The 16,280-nt window shown below is 32.6% G+C and overlaps 3 protein-coding genes across 8 annotated transcripts; all 3 read left to right on the top strand.

Annotated features, from left to right (window-relative positions):
• The first annotated feature begins 320 nt into the window (after nt 1-320).
• On the top strand, nt 321-5,494 carry LOC108480006 (glutamate receptor 3.4-like). Of its 4 annotated transcripts, none has more exons than XM_017782900.2 (7): nt 321-679; nt 1,175-1,591; nt 2,004-3,352; nt 3,500-3,777; nt 4,060-4,091; nt 4,201-4,610; nt 4,695-5,494. In XM_017782900.2, the coding sequence occupies exons 2-7, from the start codon at nt 1,276-1,278 to the stop codon at nt 4,749-4,751; spliced, it is 2,442 nt and encodes an 813-aa protein (XP_017638389.1). In that variant the 5' UTR covers nt 321-679; nt 1,175-1,275; the 3' UTR covers nt 4,752-5,494. The 4 variants fall into 4 exon arrangements, with proteins under 4 accessions (XP_017638389.1, XP_052878585.1, XP_017638387.1 ...); XM_053022625.1 differs by having other exon boundaries at nt 321-961; XM_017782898.2 differs by having other exon boundaries at nt 418-679; nt 4,720-5,494.
• Nucleotides 5,495-6,308: 814 nt separating this feature from the next.
• Nucleotides 6,309-8,335, top strand: LOC108478627 (septum-promoting GTP-binding protein 1-like). Its single transcript, XM_017781097.2, has 6 exons — nt 6,309-6,798; nt 6,875-7,001; nt 7,111-7,207; nt 7,334-7,373; nt 7,463-7,546; nt 7,703-8,335. Exons 1-6 carry the CDS (start codon nt 6,484-6,486, stop codon nt 7,865-7,867), a joined length of 828 nt encoding a protein of 275 aa, XP_017636586.1. The 5' UTR covers nt 6,309-6,483; the 3' UTR covers nt 7,868-8,335.
• Nucleotides 8,336-9,172: 837 nt separating this feature from the next.
• On the top strand, nt 9,173-10,763 carry LOC108478628 (uncharacterized). Of its 3 annotated transcripts, none has more exons than XR_001870324.2 (3): nt 9,173-9,768; nt 9,854-10,131; nt 10,542-10,763. XR_001870324.2 is itself a non-coding variant. In XM_017781098.2 (2 exons), the coding sequence occupies exons 1-2, from the start codon at nt 9,445-9,447 to the stop codon at nt 10,034-10,036; spliced, it is 507 nt and encodes a 168-aa protein (XP_017636587.1). In that variant the 5' UTR covers nt 9,174-9,444; the 3' UTR covers nt 10,037-10,432. The 3 variants fall into 3 exon arrangements, 1 of the variants encoding a protein (XP_017636587.1); XR_008275665.1 differs by having other exon boundaries at nt 9,174-9,768; nt 10,554-10,763; XM_017781098.2 differs by lacking the exon at nt 10,542-10,763 and having other exon boundaries at nt 9,174-9,768; nt 9,854-10,432.
• Nucleotides 10,764-16,280: the final 5,517 nt, after the last annotated feature.

The following is a 16,280-nucleotide window of genomic DNA, read 5'->3' as shown; positions in this document are numbered from 1 at the left end:
AAAAAAACTAAAATGACAATAAATTAATATTAAAAACTAAATTTATCTTTATATCAAAATAAAATAAAAAGAAAAACAGTAATATAAAAGGAAACCCTTGATTTTGGATTGCATATAAAAAAAATATTGAGAGACAATCCATAAATATTGGACCACTCAATAAATTTATTAATAAAATAAAATAAATTGCAAATATAAATATAATGGGATGAATAATTTGAGTAAGATTATTTATTCTAAAATAATTATTCATATTTTCCATGGGAAAAATAAAAGCATATTCGTAAACAAGATATATCAGTTTCAAGCATCTGATTTGATGAGTATAGTGCATCTATTTGTAGCAGAATCTGTCTTTCTTATTTATTTCTTTTTTTAATATATTAAGAACTCAATACTAAACTACAAAGGCTAAGATAATTAAAAGAAATATAATATAAAAAAGAAAAGGAAAAAAAAAGGTGGAAATTTGTAAGGCACAGCAGCTAGCCATGGAAACAGATATAACCACTGAAAAAGACAGGGAATCATATGCCTTACTTAAGCTTGCAAAACTGTTTAAGAAGCTTTGAGTAATATGCTCATAGCAAGTTGTTCTTCAACACAAATCTCCCTTACTTAGCTGTTCACTTTACTTCATTTTATTAATTGCCTTTACATTAAGAACGCTTTTGTGAAGGTGATTCAACCAGAGCAATGTCTCCTTTCCTTTTTATATATATACATAAATTATTGTTTTTCTTTGCTGATTGGGTTTCGCATGTGTTGGTTTTCTCTCTGGCTGTCTGAGCACTTTGAAAATTATTATTATTTTTACTATTTTCTTTTCATCATCAACCATACAACGCCAATATAAAATTATGTTAAAACCCAAGTATTCTTCTTGTGAATATACTTTGGGTTTTATTAACATTTTCTAGAGCTGTCTAATAATAAACCATGGCTTTGGGCTTTGGACCTTGTAAGTGTTTAATAGCTTTGTTTAGGGAATCGTTTTCTGTTAGATTTTTTTTTGGTTAGAAAGGAAAAAAAAAATTTAAAAACCCTTACTGCTGTTCTTTTCATACTTGTTTCTTTATTTGTTATTGAAAATTTTAGCAAAACCCCATGTTGGTTTCATACTCAGAATTGCAGGGGTTTCTTGTTGATTCCTGCTTTTCATGTTTGTTTGCAGGTGGTGCTTGGAATCTTGAATTCATGATAGTTTGAGGCAGAAGTTCAGTTAGTCTGGTTTCAAAGACCAAGTATTTAGTTTTTTTTTTGTCTGAACAAGACATGGAGGAGGTCTTGTTGATCTCAAGATTCATTACAAGAAGTTTGATTTTGTTGAGTCTTTGGTTCCTATGCTTCCCTCCAGGAGTTGTCTGCGACACTGGAAATGTGTCAACTTCTTCAAATTCTTCTTCAAAGCCAAAAGTTATAAACATTGGAGCTTTGTTCACGTTGAATTCAGTACTTGGAGAAGCAGCAAAGCCTGCAATTCAAGCTGCCGTTGATGATGTCAATTCTGATCCCACCATTCTTAATGGGGTACAATTGAAACTCCTCATAAGCGACACAAACTGCAGTGGATTTATTGGAACCATGGAAGGTATTTTCTTCTATACCCTGCAACTTTTTATTCATCTCAACAACCATTTGTCTGTTTAAACTTGCTGGATTGTATTTTTCTTTTAAGCAATTAAACTGGGCTATAGTTGTAGATAGAAAATCAGTATCTTCTAAAGGGTATAAGGAAGCCAATGGCTCTTTCTTTTGTGTATAAAGTAATTTCCTGAGAGTAGGAGATACCCATGTGGGACACAGTGAGAATGGGGTAAGAATATCATTTTGTCTGTCATCATGCTTATGTTTATTCAACAATGCTACAAATCTGCAGTTACTTTTTGTGCCTCCCAAACTGTCTGATACTTGGAAATGCATTAGTTGGGACTGCTGTTCTATTTTGAACACCTTTTATTAATTAGTAACTCAACTTTAACCTGTTGTCCTTGTTTGTGCAGCTTTGCAGCTAATGGAAAGTGATGTTGTTGCTGCAATTGGTCCACAATCGTCTGGTATAGCTCATGTCATCTCCCATGTTGTTAATGAGCTTCATGTCCCTCTTCTTTCATTTGGAGCTACAGATCCTACTCTTTCTTCCATGCAGTATCCATATTTCCTCCGTACTACACCAAGCGACCACTTCCAGATGTATGCGATTGCTGATATAGTTGACTATTATGGCTGGAGGGAAGTAATAGCGATATTTGTAGATGATGATTATGGAAGAAGTGGGATTTCTGTTTTGGGTGATGCCCTGGCCAAAAAACGTGCCAAGATTTCTTATAAGGCCGCCTTCAGCCCTGGAGACACCGAAAGTAAGATTAATGACTTGCTTGTGGAGGTTAACCTGATGGAGTCTCGTGTTTATGTAGTTCATGTGAATCCAGATACTGGTCTGAATATCTTTTCTGTTGCTAAGGCTCTTAATATGATGGGTAGTGGCTATGTTTGGATTGCTACAGATTGGCTTCCTTCATACTTAGATTCAAAGGACGCAGTTGATTCCAACACAATGAATATCTTGCAAGGGGTTATTGCTCTCCGCCATTACACCCCTGATACTGATCTCAAGAAGAGTTTTATGTCTAAGTGGAACACCTTAAAATATAAGGGAAGTGCAGGTCATGCAGGTTTCAATTCATATGCGCTTTATGCTTATGATTCGGTTTGGTTGGCTGCACATGCCCTTGATGTTTTTCTCAACGAAGGTGGGAATTTATCTTTCTCTTATGACCCGAAATTGCATGATACAAATGGCAGCATGCTGCATCTAGCGTCCCTTCGTGTGTTTAATGGCGGTGAACAACTTCTTCAAACACTTCTGAGGATGAACTTCACTGGTGTAAGTGGACAGATTCAGTTTGATCCGGACAAACATTTAGTTCATCCAGCATATGATGTTCTTAATATTGTGGGAACCGGAACTCGTAGAATTGGTTACTGGTCGAATTATTCTCATCTATCGGTTGTTCCCCCGGAGAGCTTATACACGAAACCTCCCAATATCTCTACTGGCAGTCAACATCTTTACAGTGTAATATGGCCTGGTGATACTACCTCAACACCGAGGGGATGGGTATTCCCTAACAATGGGCAGCCTCTGCGAATCGCTGTCCCCAACCGAGTGGGTTATAAGGAGTTTGCCTCGAAAGACAAGAGTCCTCAGGGTGTAAGAGGATACTGCATTGATGTCTTTGAAGCTGCAATTAGCTTGCTCCCATATGCTGTCCCTCACACATATATGTTATATGGAGATGGTAAAAGAAATCCAAGCTATAATGAACTTGTCAGTAGGGTTGCTCAAAATGTGAGTATCAGCTTTAACTGGTATAACTTAGATGATAGGCCTTTGGATATAGCTAATCTGATATTGTGTGAATGTTTTGGACTTTCGGTTCCCTACTAAAAATCGAGGGGCTAGTAACTATCTTGACTTGCTCCTTTCTTATTTTAGGTATATGATGCTGCTGTTGGAGATATTACGATTGTCACGAACAGGACAAAGATTGTAGATTTTACACAGCCTTATATGGAATCTGGACTGGTTGTTGTTGCACCGGTGAAAGAGGCAAAGTCAAACCCTTGGGCATTCCTCAAGCCATTTACTGCAGAAATGTGGCTTGTCACTGCTATGTTCTTTCTTTTTGTTGGAGCTGTAGTGTGGATTCTTGAGCACCGGATAAACAGTGAATTTCGTGGTCCTCCCAGACGACAGCTTATAACAATTTGTTGGTTAGTATATTTAACTCAATAGCAACCCTCTTTTCAGTAGATGGCTCGATCATATTAAATTTAACTTATAAATTACAGTGTTATATTGTGAAAATCATAGCATAAATCTTTATGAGAGTTCACATTTTATCTGTGCATCATATTTCATGGTTCCATGCATGTACGCTGAGGCTGCAACAACAGGCTTGGATTTGTTATGACTCTGTATGGTTGCTGTTGATTGGAGTTAATTTCTATTAGCTCACTAGACAGATTATATTAACATTTCCCCCCTAATTCCAGGTTTAGCTTCTCAACGATGTTTTTCTCGCACAGTAAGTAAATCATTTTACTCCCTATGAATTCTGTTTATAATAATAATATGCTTCTACAAAAATCCGTGCTAGAAACTTGTAAAATCCTCTTTGATTCGGCTTAATGCAGGAGAAAACACAGTGAGCACTTTGGGACGAATGGTGTTGATCATATGGCTATTTGTAGTTCTGATTATTAACTCGAGCTACACTGCTAGTTTGACATCGATACTTACTGTGCAGCAGCTAACATCAGGGATTCAAGGGATTGATAGCTTGATCTCAAGTACTGAACCTATTGGAATCCAAGATGGTTCGTTTGCATTGAACTATTTGGTTGACGAGCTCAATATAGCACAATCTAGGATAGTTAAGTTAAAAAATCCAGAAGCATATCTCAGAGCCCTTAAGCTTGGATCGAAGAAGGGTGGTGTAGCTGCCATCGTTGATGAGCTTCCTTATGTCGAACTCTTCTTATCAAACACCAATTGTTTATACAGGATAGTTGGCCCAGAATTTACAAAGAGCGGATGGGGCTTTGTAAGTATCAACATCAAACTTCCTACAGTGATTTTATGGCAATGCAACTCTAATTATTCGCTTCCGAAAGGTAATCCATTGTAGTTGTCATTGTCATTCATGGTTTCAGGCTTTCCAAAGGGACTCCCCTCTTGCAGTTGATATGTCAACTGCTATCCTCCAACTCTCAGAAAACGGGGATCTCCAGAAAATCCATAACAAATGGCTGACACACAGCGAGTGCTCGAGTCAGGTCAACCAAGTGGACGAGAACCAACTTTCCCTTAACAGCTTTTGGGGCCTGTTCCTCATTTGTGGCATTGCTTGCGTACTGGCTCTTACCATATTCTGCTGTAGAGTCTTTACACAGTACCGCAGATTCAGCCCCGAAGATGAGGAAAGTGAGATTGAGACGATCGAACCGTCGAGGTCAAGTCGACGGTCCATCCGCTCAACAAGCTTCAAGCAGATTATTGACTTTGTAGATAAGAAAGAAGAAGAGATTAAGGAGATGTTGAAGAGAAAGAACAGTAATAGTAATAAACAACAGACTAGCATCCATAGTTTCTCAGATGGTCAAGCAAGTTCACCTTCCTAAGAGAGACAAAAATCCAAACACATTTTTGATTGGATCATTTGGAACTTCAAATATTTCTTTTTTATCTGTTTATATTATAGAATCTGAATTAATACAAAATTCATAAATCCAATTATCAGAATTCCATTGCCTTGGTTGATTTTCAATTTTCTGTAGGAAAAAAAAAAAGGAAAATCAGAAATTGTTGGCCTCATTTTGTATTACTATCATACAACAATGAATTGTATAAGTTTGTAGTTCAATTTTTTCGATTCTCAAAGTTTTCACATTTTTTTATATTTATTCCAATATTTTCTGTCTTTCAAAATTCCATTGAAGTTAATTTAACAGTGTTGACACGTTGTTGAATTGAGTACAGTATCAATGGTACTGAAATATTTTCTTTTTATATTCAGTAGAGAATAAGAGAAATGTTATATCTTTTCCAAATCAAAAATTTTGAAGTAATGTTATGTCATTTTATTTCGTTCAAGGAAAAAGCAAAAGCAAAATCTATTTTGTGAAATGTAATATATTAAATGATTAAAAATAAAATAAATTTTTATAAGTGTTGATTAAATCATCAGAAATCATTTGATTAAAAATAAAAGTTAAAACCACGTCATATTTCTAATATGAGTGGAGAACATTTGCCTATTTCAATATGTAAGTGAAAAAGTTATTCAAACAAATAAACATTTTAATTTATTCAAAATAAAATATAAAATATGAGGATTGAATTATTATGAAAATGTTGAAATTGACATTAATTAGTATAAATAAATTTGATATCATAAAATAAAATAAAAATAATGGAAAAAATCCTCCCATATGTATGTATTAAAAATTAAAATGTAGAATTTCATAAATATTGGAGGGTGGAGAAGTTTAAAGGAAAAATATTATATATTAATCTAATAATTAAAATAGAATTTAAATTTGAATTGCACTAATTAACGTTAGTATCATATCTTTATTTTCCTCTTATAACACAAAAAAGATAATAATAGAAAGAAGTAGAAGGTTGAGAAAATAAAAAAGCATCTAGAAATCAGTAGTGATAGGGTCCAAAAATGAATGTCCCTACCTTACTCAACCATTACCATAATGCCGGTCAACCGTTCCGTTAAAGTAGTCACTATTTCGTCGCTAGAAAGGTCTCATTGCAAGTTGAAACTGAAAATGGGAGCGCTTTTCCAAAAATATCGAAGATTATGAGAATTTATTAACCCAGGGTTTTGTTTTCTTTTTTTTTCTCATGGTCAAATCATCATAATAATAACATTAGATTGAGGTGGCCATCAAAAGTGAGGAACTATGACCCAGTTTTGCCCCAGAATGGCTAGACACAACTTTAGGCACAGAGTTCAGCGTCGCGTTTTGGTTTTGCGACGCTGCTTTTGTTGTTTCTGGGACAGACTTCTTATTTGTTCCCCCGGGAAACCTATTAGGTATCGTATGTTATCGCGTGCTCCCACCCCCGCCGTTCCTTCTGCCGCCGCTGACGGCAGTATTATAGCTTCTTCCAGGAACCTAATGCCCTCCCCTTTGTGTCATCCTAAGGACTCCGATTTGGTTCCTTTGAAGATCAGTCTCTTGGGTGATCCTCAAATTGGAAAAACTAGTTTTCTGGTCTGTTCTTAAACACTACAACTATATATCTAACATTATTTTTTCTTTCCATAATTTTCATATTTATGTTTTGAAGGCGAAATATATTGGAGATGAGAAAGATGAACAGGGAGAAGACCATCAGGAGAAAGGATTGAATTTGATGGATAAAACATTTGTCGTACAAGGAGCCAGAATATATTACAGCATCTGGGAAGTTGATGGTATCCCATTTTTTTTTTCTTCAAAAAAGTTCAGGTTTTCATTTTGTTTACATATATATATATATGCATCAAAACTGACAACTCGTTTATTTATTAATTGAAAATGCAGGAGCTGAGAAATCTCCGGATCATATTCCAAAGGCTTGCCAAGAATCTGTAGCAATTCTATTCATGTTTGATCTAACAAGCAGATGTACTCTAAACAAGTATGATCCTCAACCATTGACTCCATTCTCTAATCTCTATATTTCAATCAACAATGTCTTTCCTGGAACTTCAAAATCTGGGTAGTATTCTAAATTGAAGGGGTCTTTATATTCTGTGGTTTGCAGTGTCATAAGCTGGTATCAAGAAGCAAGGAAATGGAATCAGGTTTTCACTTCTGTCTTTTACTTTTTTTATCATACCATACCATTGTTGAAAACTTCATATTCCTGATCATGCAAAGTTTGATGATGCAGACAGCAATACCAATTTTAATAGGAACCAAATTTGATGAATTCATCCAACTTCCCATTGATTTGCAGTGGACGATAGCCAGTCAGGTATATCTGTGTTACCATTCTTGTTGAAGTCTGAATCAATCAATCAAACAGAACAAATTCCATTTGTTTAATGGAACCATTTTAGGAACATTGGATAGTTGTATGTAAATACAGCTCTGTCATCGATGTTGAATTTTGATTTGTTATTTATGACAGGCAAGAGCATATGCAAAGGCTATAAATGCTACACTATTCTTTTCAAGTGCTACATACAACATCAATGTAAACAAGATCTTCAAATTCGTTACTGCCAAGTTATTTGATCTGCCATGGACAGTAGAACGCAATCTTACCATTGGAGAACCCATCATTGATTTCTAAATTTTCATTCTGTACACACACAAAAGAAAAAAAAAAAAAGCTGCCCAAATTTCCAAAGTGATTGATCCTTAGCCAACCGGTCACCAGATTTGAAGTCTTTTATTATTTGAAGTAATAATGGTCTAGTGATGATTCGAGTTGTTTGACGGAGCAGTACTGTTGGAGACTCCATATTCTCCACAGTTATGATAGGAGAAGGAAAAAGTAAGAAGCTGCAAGGAACTAAGCATATTTAAGGAAGTCCTTGTATTTATGTAACCTGCATCATACATAGTTATACCATTGTTGATATCCCGCAGGCAAGTTCCAAGTTGTCGTAATATAATGATATTTAGTTCGACCCTCCCAAAAAATAATGATAGTTTGCAGGTTTGAGTACAAATCTCCATCTTTGCAATTTAGTTTCTTATTCTTAAGTTTCAAATGATATTAAAAAGAAAAAAGGACTAGATGATCATTGGGTCAAAATGCAAATCGCTAATAAATAGTTTCATCGTATTCTACTGCTGATCAGTGCGTCCCGGATTCAGTTGAGCAAACTTGTCCAAGTAGTAAAAACAACAGTGGGAAACCAATATTTTAAAGATATAATTATTTTTGCAAAGTAAAAGTGAAAATTTATGATAATACTTAATGAATCTATTAGAGGTTAAATAAAGGATAAATTCTAAACTTAGTGATTTATGTTTGTTTAACTTTTAAAATTATTATATGATTACTAATGTTATCAATTTATTATATTATGATAAGTCTTAATGATATGATGCCAAGCTAATTTGACATGTTAATATCATCATTTCGAAAACAATTTTTAGGGCGGATGAAATTTTAATTTTTATAGTTTATATTTTTATAATTTGTAAATGATTAAATCAAATTTTTATAATTTTAGGGGGCTAAAGTGAAATTTTATCTTTACTAATTTAAATTTTTTTTAAAAAAATTAAGGGCCTAAATAATAATTTCACATTTTAGGGGGGTCCTATGCCAGCCCCCTGGCTTCGCCCCTGGTTATGAAAGGGAGAAGAGAAAAAAAGAAGAGAAGGAAAACAAAAAAAAAAAGAAAAAAGAAAAATTGAGTTGCTTAAAAAGAAAACAAAGTATATGGTGATATTAACTTGCAGTCATACCGATTTAATAACCATAATGTAGTGATCATACAAAATTTTTTAAATATTTAATGAGTAAAGCGTAATCTTATGTTTTTTTAATAACTAAGAACACGTATAGTATTTTAACTTCATCGACAATAAATTAGATAATTATTTTGGGTGTATTATTACATCAAAATCTACATGGTGGATCTTGAATTTCACATATGTAGATGTAAGCAACTATTTGTAGATAGTATGATTCGACACATTGAAGGCACGGGAGGGGACTCTTAGTTCTCTACTGTTCATTTAACTTTTAATAGCATAGAAATAATCGGGGGATTGGAGGTAGGCACAAATCTAAAGCCAGCGTCGACCATTTCAAACCTTAAAAATATTTCACAAAAATCCCCCATTTTCCATCCAATCCCTTCATTTTTCTGAAAATCTTCATCAAAGAACAAGAAAACCAAATTGAAAGAGATGGGAAGTCTATGCAAAGTGGTAGATACGCTGCTATTGGTGGCGTTCCTAGCGGCGTTTCTAATGGCTCCTCTAATATGTGCCCAGACAGTGTTGCCGGAAACCAGCTTCCCGGAGGCGCTAATTCACCTGAAACAATGCTACTCCGATGACTTCCAAGATTATTTGATGGCGGAGAAGCCTCATTTCTTCGTGGCACTGGTTTGGTTGGAGCTTACTTTCCAATGGCCTTTGGCTTTACTTAACATTTATGGGATTCTAGCATCCAAATCTTGGTTTAACACCACTTGCCTAATCTATGGCGCCTCTGTTATCACCTCCGTGGTAAATCTACACACTCATTTACTCCATATATCAAACATAACGTAGCAGTAAGTAAATTGTTAACATGAAAGGGTGTGAAATTCAGAGTGCTGTATTAGGAGAGCTGATAGGATCGCACAAGGCATCAGAAAAATTGTTGCAGTTGTATTGGGTATTCATGGGAGCGGGTGTTGTAGCCATGCTACGGGGGCTGGTTCCACAATCTAGCAAGACTCCAATCATTGGGAAAAGACCAGCGGCTGGTATGGGTAGGAAGAAGAGGGCTTGATCCAGTCGGAGAAATAGAATGCCCCAACCATCCCATATCTCTTCTCCAATTTACTTTTTTATCATAACAAATTAGTATAATAAACTAAGATTCAGGTCAGTACTTTCCAACTAATTACTCAATAATACATTCTCGTCTTCTTTGGATTATATTAGTTGTCTAATCAGTGTATAAATAAAAACAATCTTGGTCAAATTGCTCAGCAGAACATGACAATAAGTAGGAGATGTATCATAAATTCAACAAAAAAGGGGTCATGTAGCAGGAAAGATTGAATGAAAATTTGTACAAGACTTTTTAAGTTGACAAGTTATCTTTCAAAATTAAACATTTGTTTTATTATTGTTTGAATCATCTTTTTACCTTATCAATAATGAGTGTGGTTTTCATAGGTAATGATCTTTTTTTTTTTTACATAAAAATTTGGAACATTTTAACCATGCTTGTGTTGTGTGTATATATATTTTCGTGAAAATTCAAGAGTTAATAATGATGTAAATTTAAGATGAATATGCAGGGAGCCTCTATATTAGGTGGGATGGCGGAAAGCAATAGATAAATTGATGAAGATTTGGTGTGCCAAAGGGCCCTCTCTGGCTACCAAAATATTAGAGGGCTTCTTTAATTTTACAATTACATTTTTCTTTTTTGATTTATAGATGCTATTGTCTGATTGTAAAAATATTACATTAGAAAGCTGAATATTTTGAGGGTTTTCGCATGATAACTATATCTTTAATTTTTAGTTCAATACAATTTTAAGTTTGGACTACATTTGAAGAATTAGGTGCTACTACTAATAATGAAACTTGGACTGGTGCATTTTTTTTTTTTTTTTTTACAAATTATAATAGGTGGCGTGTAGAATTAGGATAGAGTTTAGGTGTATGTATCATCAATTGTCATGAAAGATAGTAAGTGCTCTTATATTTTAAATAATTACAAATGTTAAATGTTTAAAAGACAGAAATGGTAGGCTTATAAAGATAATATAAATAAAATTTTGTCTCCACAATCCACATGAATCCTTCTACAACAAATAATATTAAACTAAGGTAGTGACTCAGCTCAATAAATTAATAAATATATTTTTCCAAATACTAAAAAATGGGTTTCAGTAGCATTCCAAGTTTAATTTATTTAAAGTCGCGCACTTAAAAAAAAAAAAAAAAAAGAAAATGCCACCGATGTGGACGCTATCTTAATTAATTTCAATATAACATTATTTTCTATTATTCAAGTAAAAAGATATATTGCTGAAACTTGCATGGCAGCAACATACATGCCAGCTGAATTTTTAATTTGCAAAAATATGTCAACAATGGTGTCACTGCGGACTTTTCCATTCCCAAAAGTTTTTGCCTTCGCAATTACGGTTGGGGGAACAACGAGATTTGAAGCATAAATTACTTGTCTTAATACTATAATTTTTGGACGTACAAGAAGTCAATCAACAAAGTAGACAGTTGCGAAGTTAGGGGATCTCACGACCCCACTTTCTAAAATTAAAAAAATTTCATTTAAATTTTTATAATTTATAAAATATTAAATTAATAATTATAAAATTATACTTTAACTCTCTAAAATAAAATTTTAACTTAATCTTTAAAAATCATATAGATTATTAAAATGGTGAAATTATATTTTTATTATAATAAAATATACAATTTAATTTCATGAAACAATTTTTTTTGATTGCGCTGTTGAAAATAGTTTAATAAAAGGTATTAATATGTTCTTGTTTATGTAAGCCACCAACAAAATCTTTTTAAAGAATAAATTAGGAATGACAATGGAGTAGGATGAGGTAGATGTTGTTAAATCTATCACTGCTTCTCAATTGGCCGTTATGCTTCACCATTCATCCTGCTCCATTATTAATTTCTACATTTGAAAACTATTACCATCTTCATAGATGTTAGATGCATACATTTCTGTTCCATCCCATTTCGCTTTAATTTAATTTTTCTATTTATTTTTTCTATTTTCGATATTTTTGAAATTAAGTAAATATTTAAGCATAAAACATATGAATTTTTATATAATACATTATTACATTTTATCCTTTTAATAATTTTATATATACAAGGATGAAATGATAAATTTAGATACTGAAGTGCCGCGAGATGAGACAAGCAATTACTATAATTGCTTTACACCCCTTGTTCCAAGAAAAAAAAATTCACCCCACCCCACCTCGCATCCACTTTAAACAAAAATAACTCCATTTGAAGCAAATGGATAAGAAATTCATCCAACTATTTAAGTTTAGCAAAAGATGTACTGTGTGACATCTTTTCCGAATGGTTAATCCTTTTAATAGAATAATTAATTACCTTCAAGTAATTATTCATTAGCATGCACTTTTGGCAAGTGGGTCACTTTACATGGATAGTGATGAGGCTGAATTAGCCTAAATTAAAACAACATCATACATAAACATTTTAATTTGTTCATTTCTTAGTAATGTAGGATTACTCAACATTGAAAATTATCAACAATCTCTTACTAGTAATTAATTTTCCTTTCATAAAATAAAGAAAATGAATTCAAGATGGTATCTCTTGATTTGAATCATCAATTAGCGAATACACCTTAGAATTTTAATGAAATTGTTGATATCCGTAGATTGATCATAACGTATATTAAAATTGAAGATACATCACACATAATTTTATTTATAACTTAATTTGAAGGTTTCTTTTTCTTTTTTCACTTAGCACTAAAATGGCTAAGTGCTTACCTCTTTTTAATAAACATTTATAAAAGAAGCCCTTAATTCTTCTTATTGAAACGACACTTCTTATGTTTATGTAAGTAGAGTTCCTTTATTGTCTCCATTACTTTAGATAATGCATCGATCAATGAACTCCATTAAGAGTATTCAACTCATCATTTAAAACAACGGATTGCACTAGTTTTGTATATCACTTTCTATTTAGAATGAGATTTACTAGTGCTTCACAAACACATGCAAGTACTAGTTTTTACCCTTTGAACTTTATAATTAGAGGTTACTAATTAAAATTTAGGTTCCTATTGTTGGTGTAATAAGGGTTTTAATCCCATTCCTTTGTAGTACTACTTACCAAATCCCTTGGTAACCCTTTGGTTAAAGGATGTGTTAAATTGCTAAATGATTTGACATAAGTAATGGTAATTTCCCCACTAGAGATCAATTCTCTAATATAATCACATCTTATGTTAGTATGTCTAGATTTTCAGTTATATATATCACTATATGCTTTAGACATAGTGGTTGCACTTTGCAAAGCAAAGAAATGGCCGATATTGGTTGTGGCCACAACTTTATGCCTAATAACAAAATTTAGCCATTATGTTTCTTTGCTTGCTACAACTAAAGCTATGAATTTAGATTCCATGGTTGAGTATTTCATATCCTGTCATATAATCCATCAATTCATTTGTATTATTCAATTCAATATCATTTCATCAAAACTATCAAGCAAAACACAACATTTGCTTAATCAAAACAGATGAACACATATAACTGTATGATCACATTCATTTCCAATCACTATACCGAATCAGTCAATACATTTCCTTCAAAGAATTACTATCCCGATGAACTATAATAATAGATTTGGATACAAGAGTAACTACACCACACAAATAGGCACCGAAGTGCTTTTTAACAGTAGGCACTGATGTGTTGAACAGTAGGCATCGAAGTGTAGAGTAGTGGGCACCGTAGTGCAAATCCCATACAATCGCACAAATAAACTTATTGGAATGCAAATTGTATCCTATCCTATGTTCATCCGAGCTTAATATACATATCAGAACAATTATTTACAATTCAGTCCTTTCTCACCTCTATACCAATTTACATACAACTCCAAAGTATATTAAATAAATATGAAACATTTAGTTCTAGCACAAACATCACATTTAGGTATAAAACTATATCCTATAAACTTACCAGGTACAAACAATAATAGCAGAAGTGTTAAGGACTAGTCTGCAATTTTTTCTTTTCCTCAATTATCTATCAGTCGGTTCAATTCTTGATTTATATAGTAATTCATTTCAAATTATTAGTGCCAATTACCTTAAATCATCTTATTCAATGCATATGTCAACTTAATTTCAATTTTCACAAATTTCCCTAAAGTTTCACATTTTATTCAATTTAGTCCCAAAAATCGAAACTATCATATTTTCACATTTAAGCTCTGTTTTCAATTACATCCTGCTATAATCATCTAGAAAAAATAATTACAGAAGTTTCGTATCAAATTTGACATATTTACATTTTAGTTCCTATTTTCAAAACTAACAAAATTCTCTTTACAAATTAGTCCTATTTCACATTTAAGCTTTCAATCAAACCATTTAACACCAAAAGCTTAAAAAATTATCAATGGAAACATTGTAAAACTTTAACAATTTTAGGAAATAGTCCTTGGGCTAGCTAGATTAAGCTCCTGAGATTTCAAAAACATAAAATTTAAGAAAAACATACTTCAAATACATTTACATGCAACGTTTGAAGGCTTGGAAGTGATAAAAAAATGGCTTCCTATTCTATTTTTCTTATTTTTGAACAGTGAGAGGAAAGAATGGTTGAAGATGACCATTGTTTTATGTTTTAATATATTTTACTTAATTTTTAACATAAATATCAACATATATTTTAATTAAAATTCAAGCACTAACCATCCAAAATTAACAAGAAGGGTTTGTTTGCCTTTTATATATTTGTACAATTAATAATTAAGCTTTTAAATAATAAAAAGTTTATAACGATTAACTTTTACAATTTAGTCTTTATACCCTAATTAACCACTCAATCAACAGAATTACCGAACTGAAGTTCAATATAACCTTATAATAGACTCGTATATATTAAAAAATAATATTTACTGACTCGACCATCAGAAAAAGGGATTTCGAAACTGTCATTTTCGGTACCACTGGAAAACGGGCTACTACAAAGGTTGACACTCGAACTAAGAATAAGTACATCATGAGTGTGATTTTCAAGCTCAATTTGTAAATGAGTAAAAAAAAAAAGAATTATTTAGTATATGATTTCGAAAAATGTAATGTGTCCTTCCTATATCCATTATAAGAAGGTGGCAATTTGGATTAAATTACATCAAATTGAAGTGAATCAAGAATCTTGATTTCTAGTCCACTTAATTTTGAAACTAGAATCTGTGACTCATGCACTTGATCCATAACATTTTAAATATTTTAAAATATTTTATGGTAAATTCAAAATATTTTAAACCTAAAACTTATCTGTGCCTTCCTTCTTGTTTTTGTATGAGTTCTAAAGTGCCATCTAGATTTATTTTGGTCAAGTCATGTCTCTATGGAGGTCATAAAAACAATTTGTATAAGAGTTCATTATGTAGCCACGACAAATGCACTTATATTCTTGGTATTTATTTCTTTCTTTGATAACATCTTTATAGTCTGTAGGTGTTGCTCCCACTCCCACTAAAGGACGTAAAAGATCTTCAATTCAATCCCCATGGATTTAGGATGTTGAGGACCAAATGGAAAGTTTTCGACTTTAGGAACAATTATAAATAAAAAATTCTAACTTAATGGAATATAGAGAATCGATTCTAAATTGCGTCCAATAAGATTTGAACCTATACCAAAGGTTTAGAAGATCTCTGTCCTATCCATTAGAAAATGGATACTTTTCATTATGATTTTTTGACATTTTGACTTTTTTTTCTCTTATTCAGTTTCTTTTCTTTTGGTTGGAAAAACTAAAGAACATGTGAAAAATTGTATTGTTAGGAATTGCGTATTTATTAATTCAATTCAATGATGCTAATGCAACGTTGAATTGAATTATAAATATTCAAATAGATAGAATAAATAGAATTCGAATATCGAGCGGGTAGCGGGAATCGAATCCGCATCATTAGCTTGGAAGGCTAGGGGTTATAGTTGACATTGATTCATTATTTTTAGCATGTAACACCCCTATACCATGTTCGACTCAAGGAACCTGATATAGGAATATTACATTTGGTGCCAAAATAATTCTTGGCTAATTACTAATATATTTGAACATAAAAACAGATACTTGGAACATACTTAATATTTTTCCTAAGTACATGCCATTCTATTCAAAATTTTAAAATATACCTTGTTGTTGCTTGAAGATGTGATGAGATGAAAGCTTGCAATCTCAAAATTCAAATCTTCAAAAATTTCTGTACCTAATCTGCGTACGGAAACAAATCGTACGCTAAGT

This window comes from Gossypium arboreum, chromosome 12, assembly GCF_025698485.1.
Source record: "Gossypium arboreum isolate Shixiya-1 chromosome 12, ASM2569848v2, whole genome shotgun sequence".
NCBI lineage: Eukaryota > Viridiplantae > Streptophyta > Magnoliopsida > Malvales > Malvaceae > Gossypium > Gossypium arboreum.
Note: the sequence above shows the minus strand (reverse complement) of the source record. Positions and strands in the feature narration are given on the sequence as shown.

Coding starts and splice junctions, on each gene's coding strand:
- LOC108480006 (XM_017782898.2), top strand. CDS start 1,276: ATGGAGGAGGTCTTGTTGATCTCAAGATTCATTACAAGAAGTTTGATT. Junction 1,592..2,003: donor ATTTATTGGAACCATGGAAG/GTATTTTCTTCT, acceptor TTGTTTGTGCAG/CTTTGCAGCTAATGGAAAGT. Junction 4,092..4,200: donor AACGATGTTTTTCTCGCACA/GTAAGTAAATCA, acceptor GGCTTAATGCAG/GAGAAAACACAGTGAGCACT.
- LOC108478627 (XM_017781097.2), top strand. CDS start 6,484: ATGACCCAGTTTTGCCCCAGAATGGCTAGACACAACTTTAGGCACAGA. Junction 6,799..6,874: donor TTGGAAAAACTAGTTTTCTG/GTCTGTTCTTAA, acceptor TATGTTTTGAAG/GCGAAATATATTGGAGATGA. Junction 7,374..7,462: donor AAGCAAGGAAATGGAATCAG/GTTTTCACTTCT, acceptor TTGATGATGCAG/ACAGCAATACCAATTTTAAT.
- LOC108478628 (XM_017781098.2), top strand. CDS start 9,445: ATGGGAAGTCTATGCAAAGTGGTAGATACGCTGCTATTGGTGGCGTTC. Junction 9,769..9,853: donor CCTCTGTTATCACCTCCGTG/GTAAATCTACAC, acceptor TGTGAAATTCAG/AGTGCTGTATTAGGAGAGCT.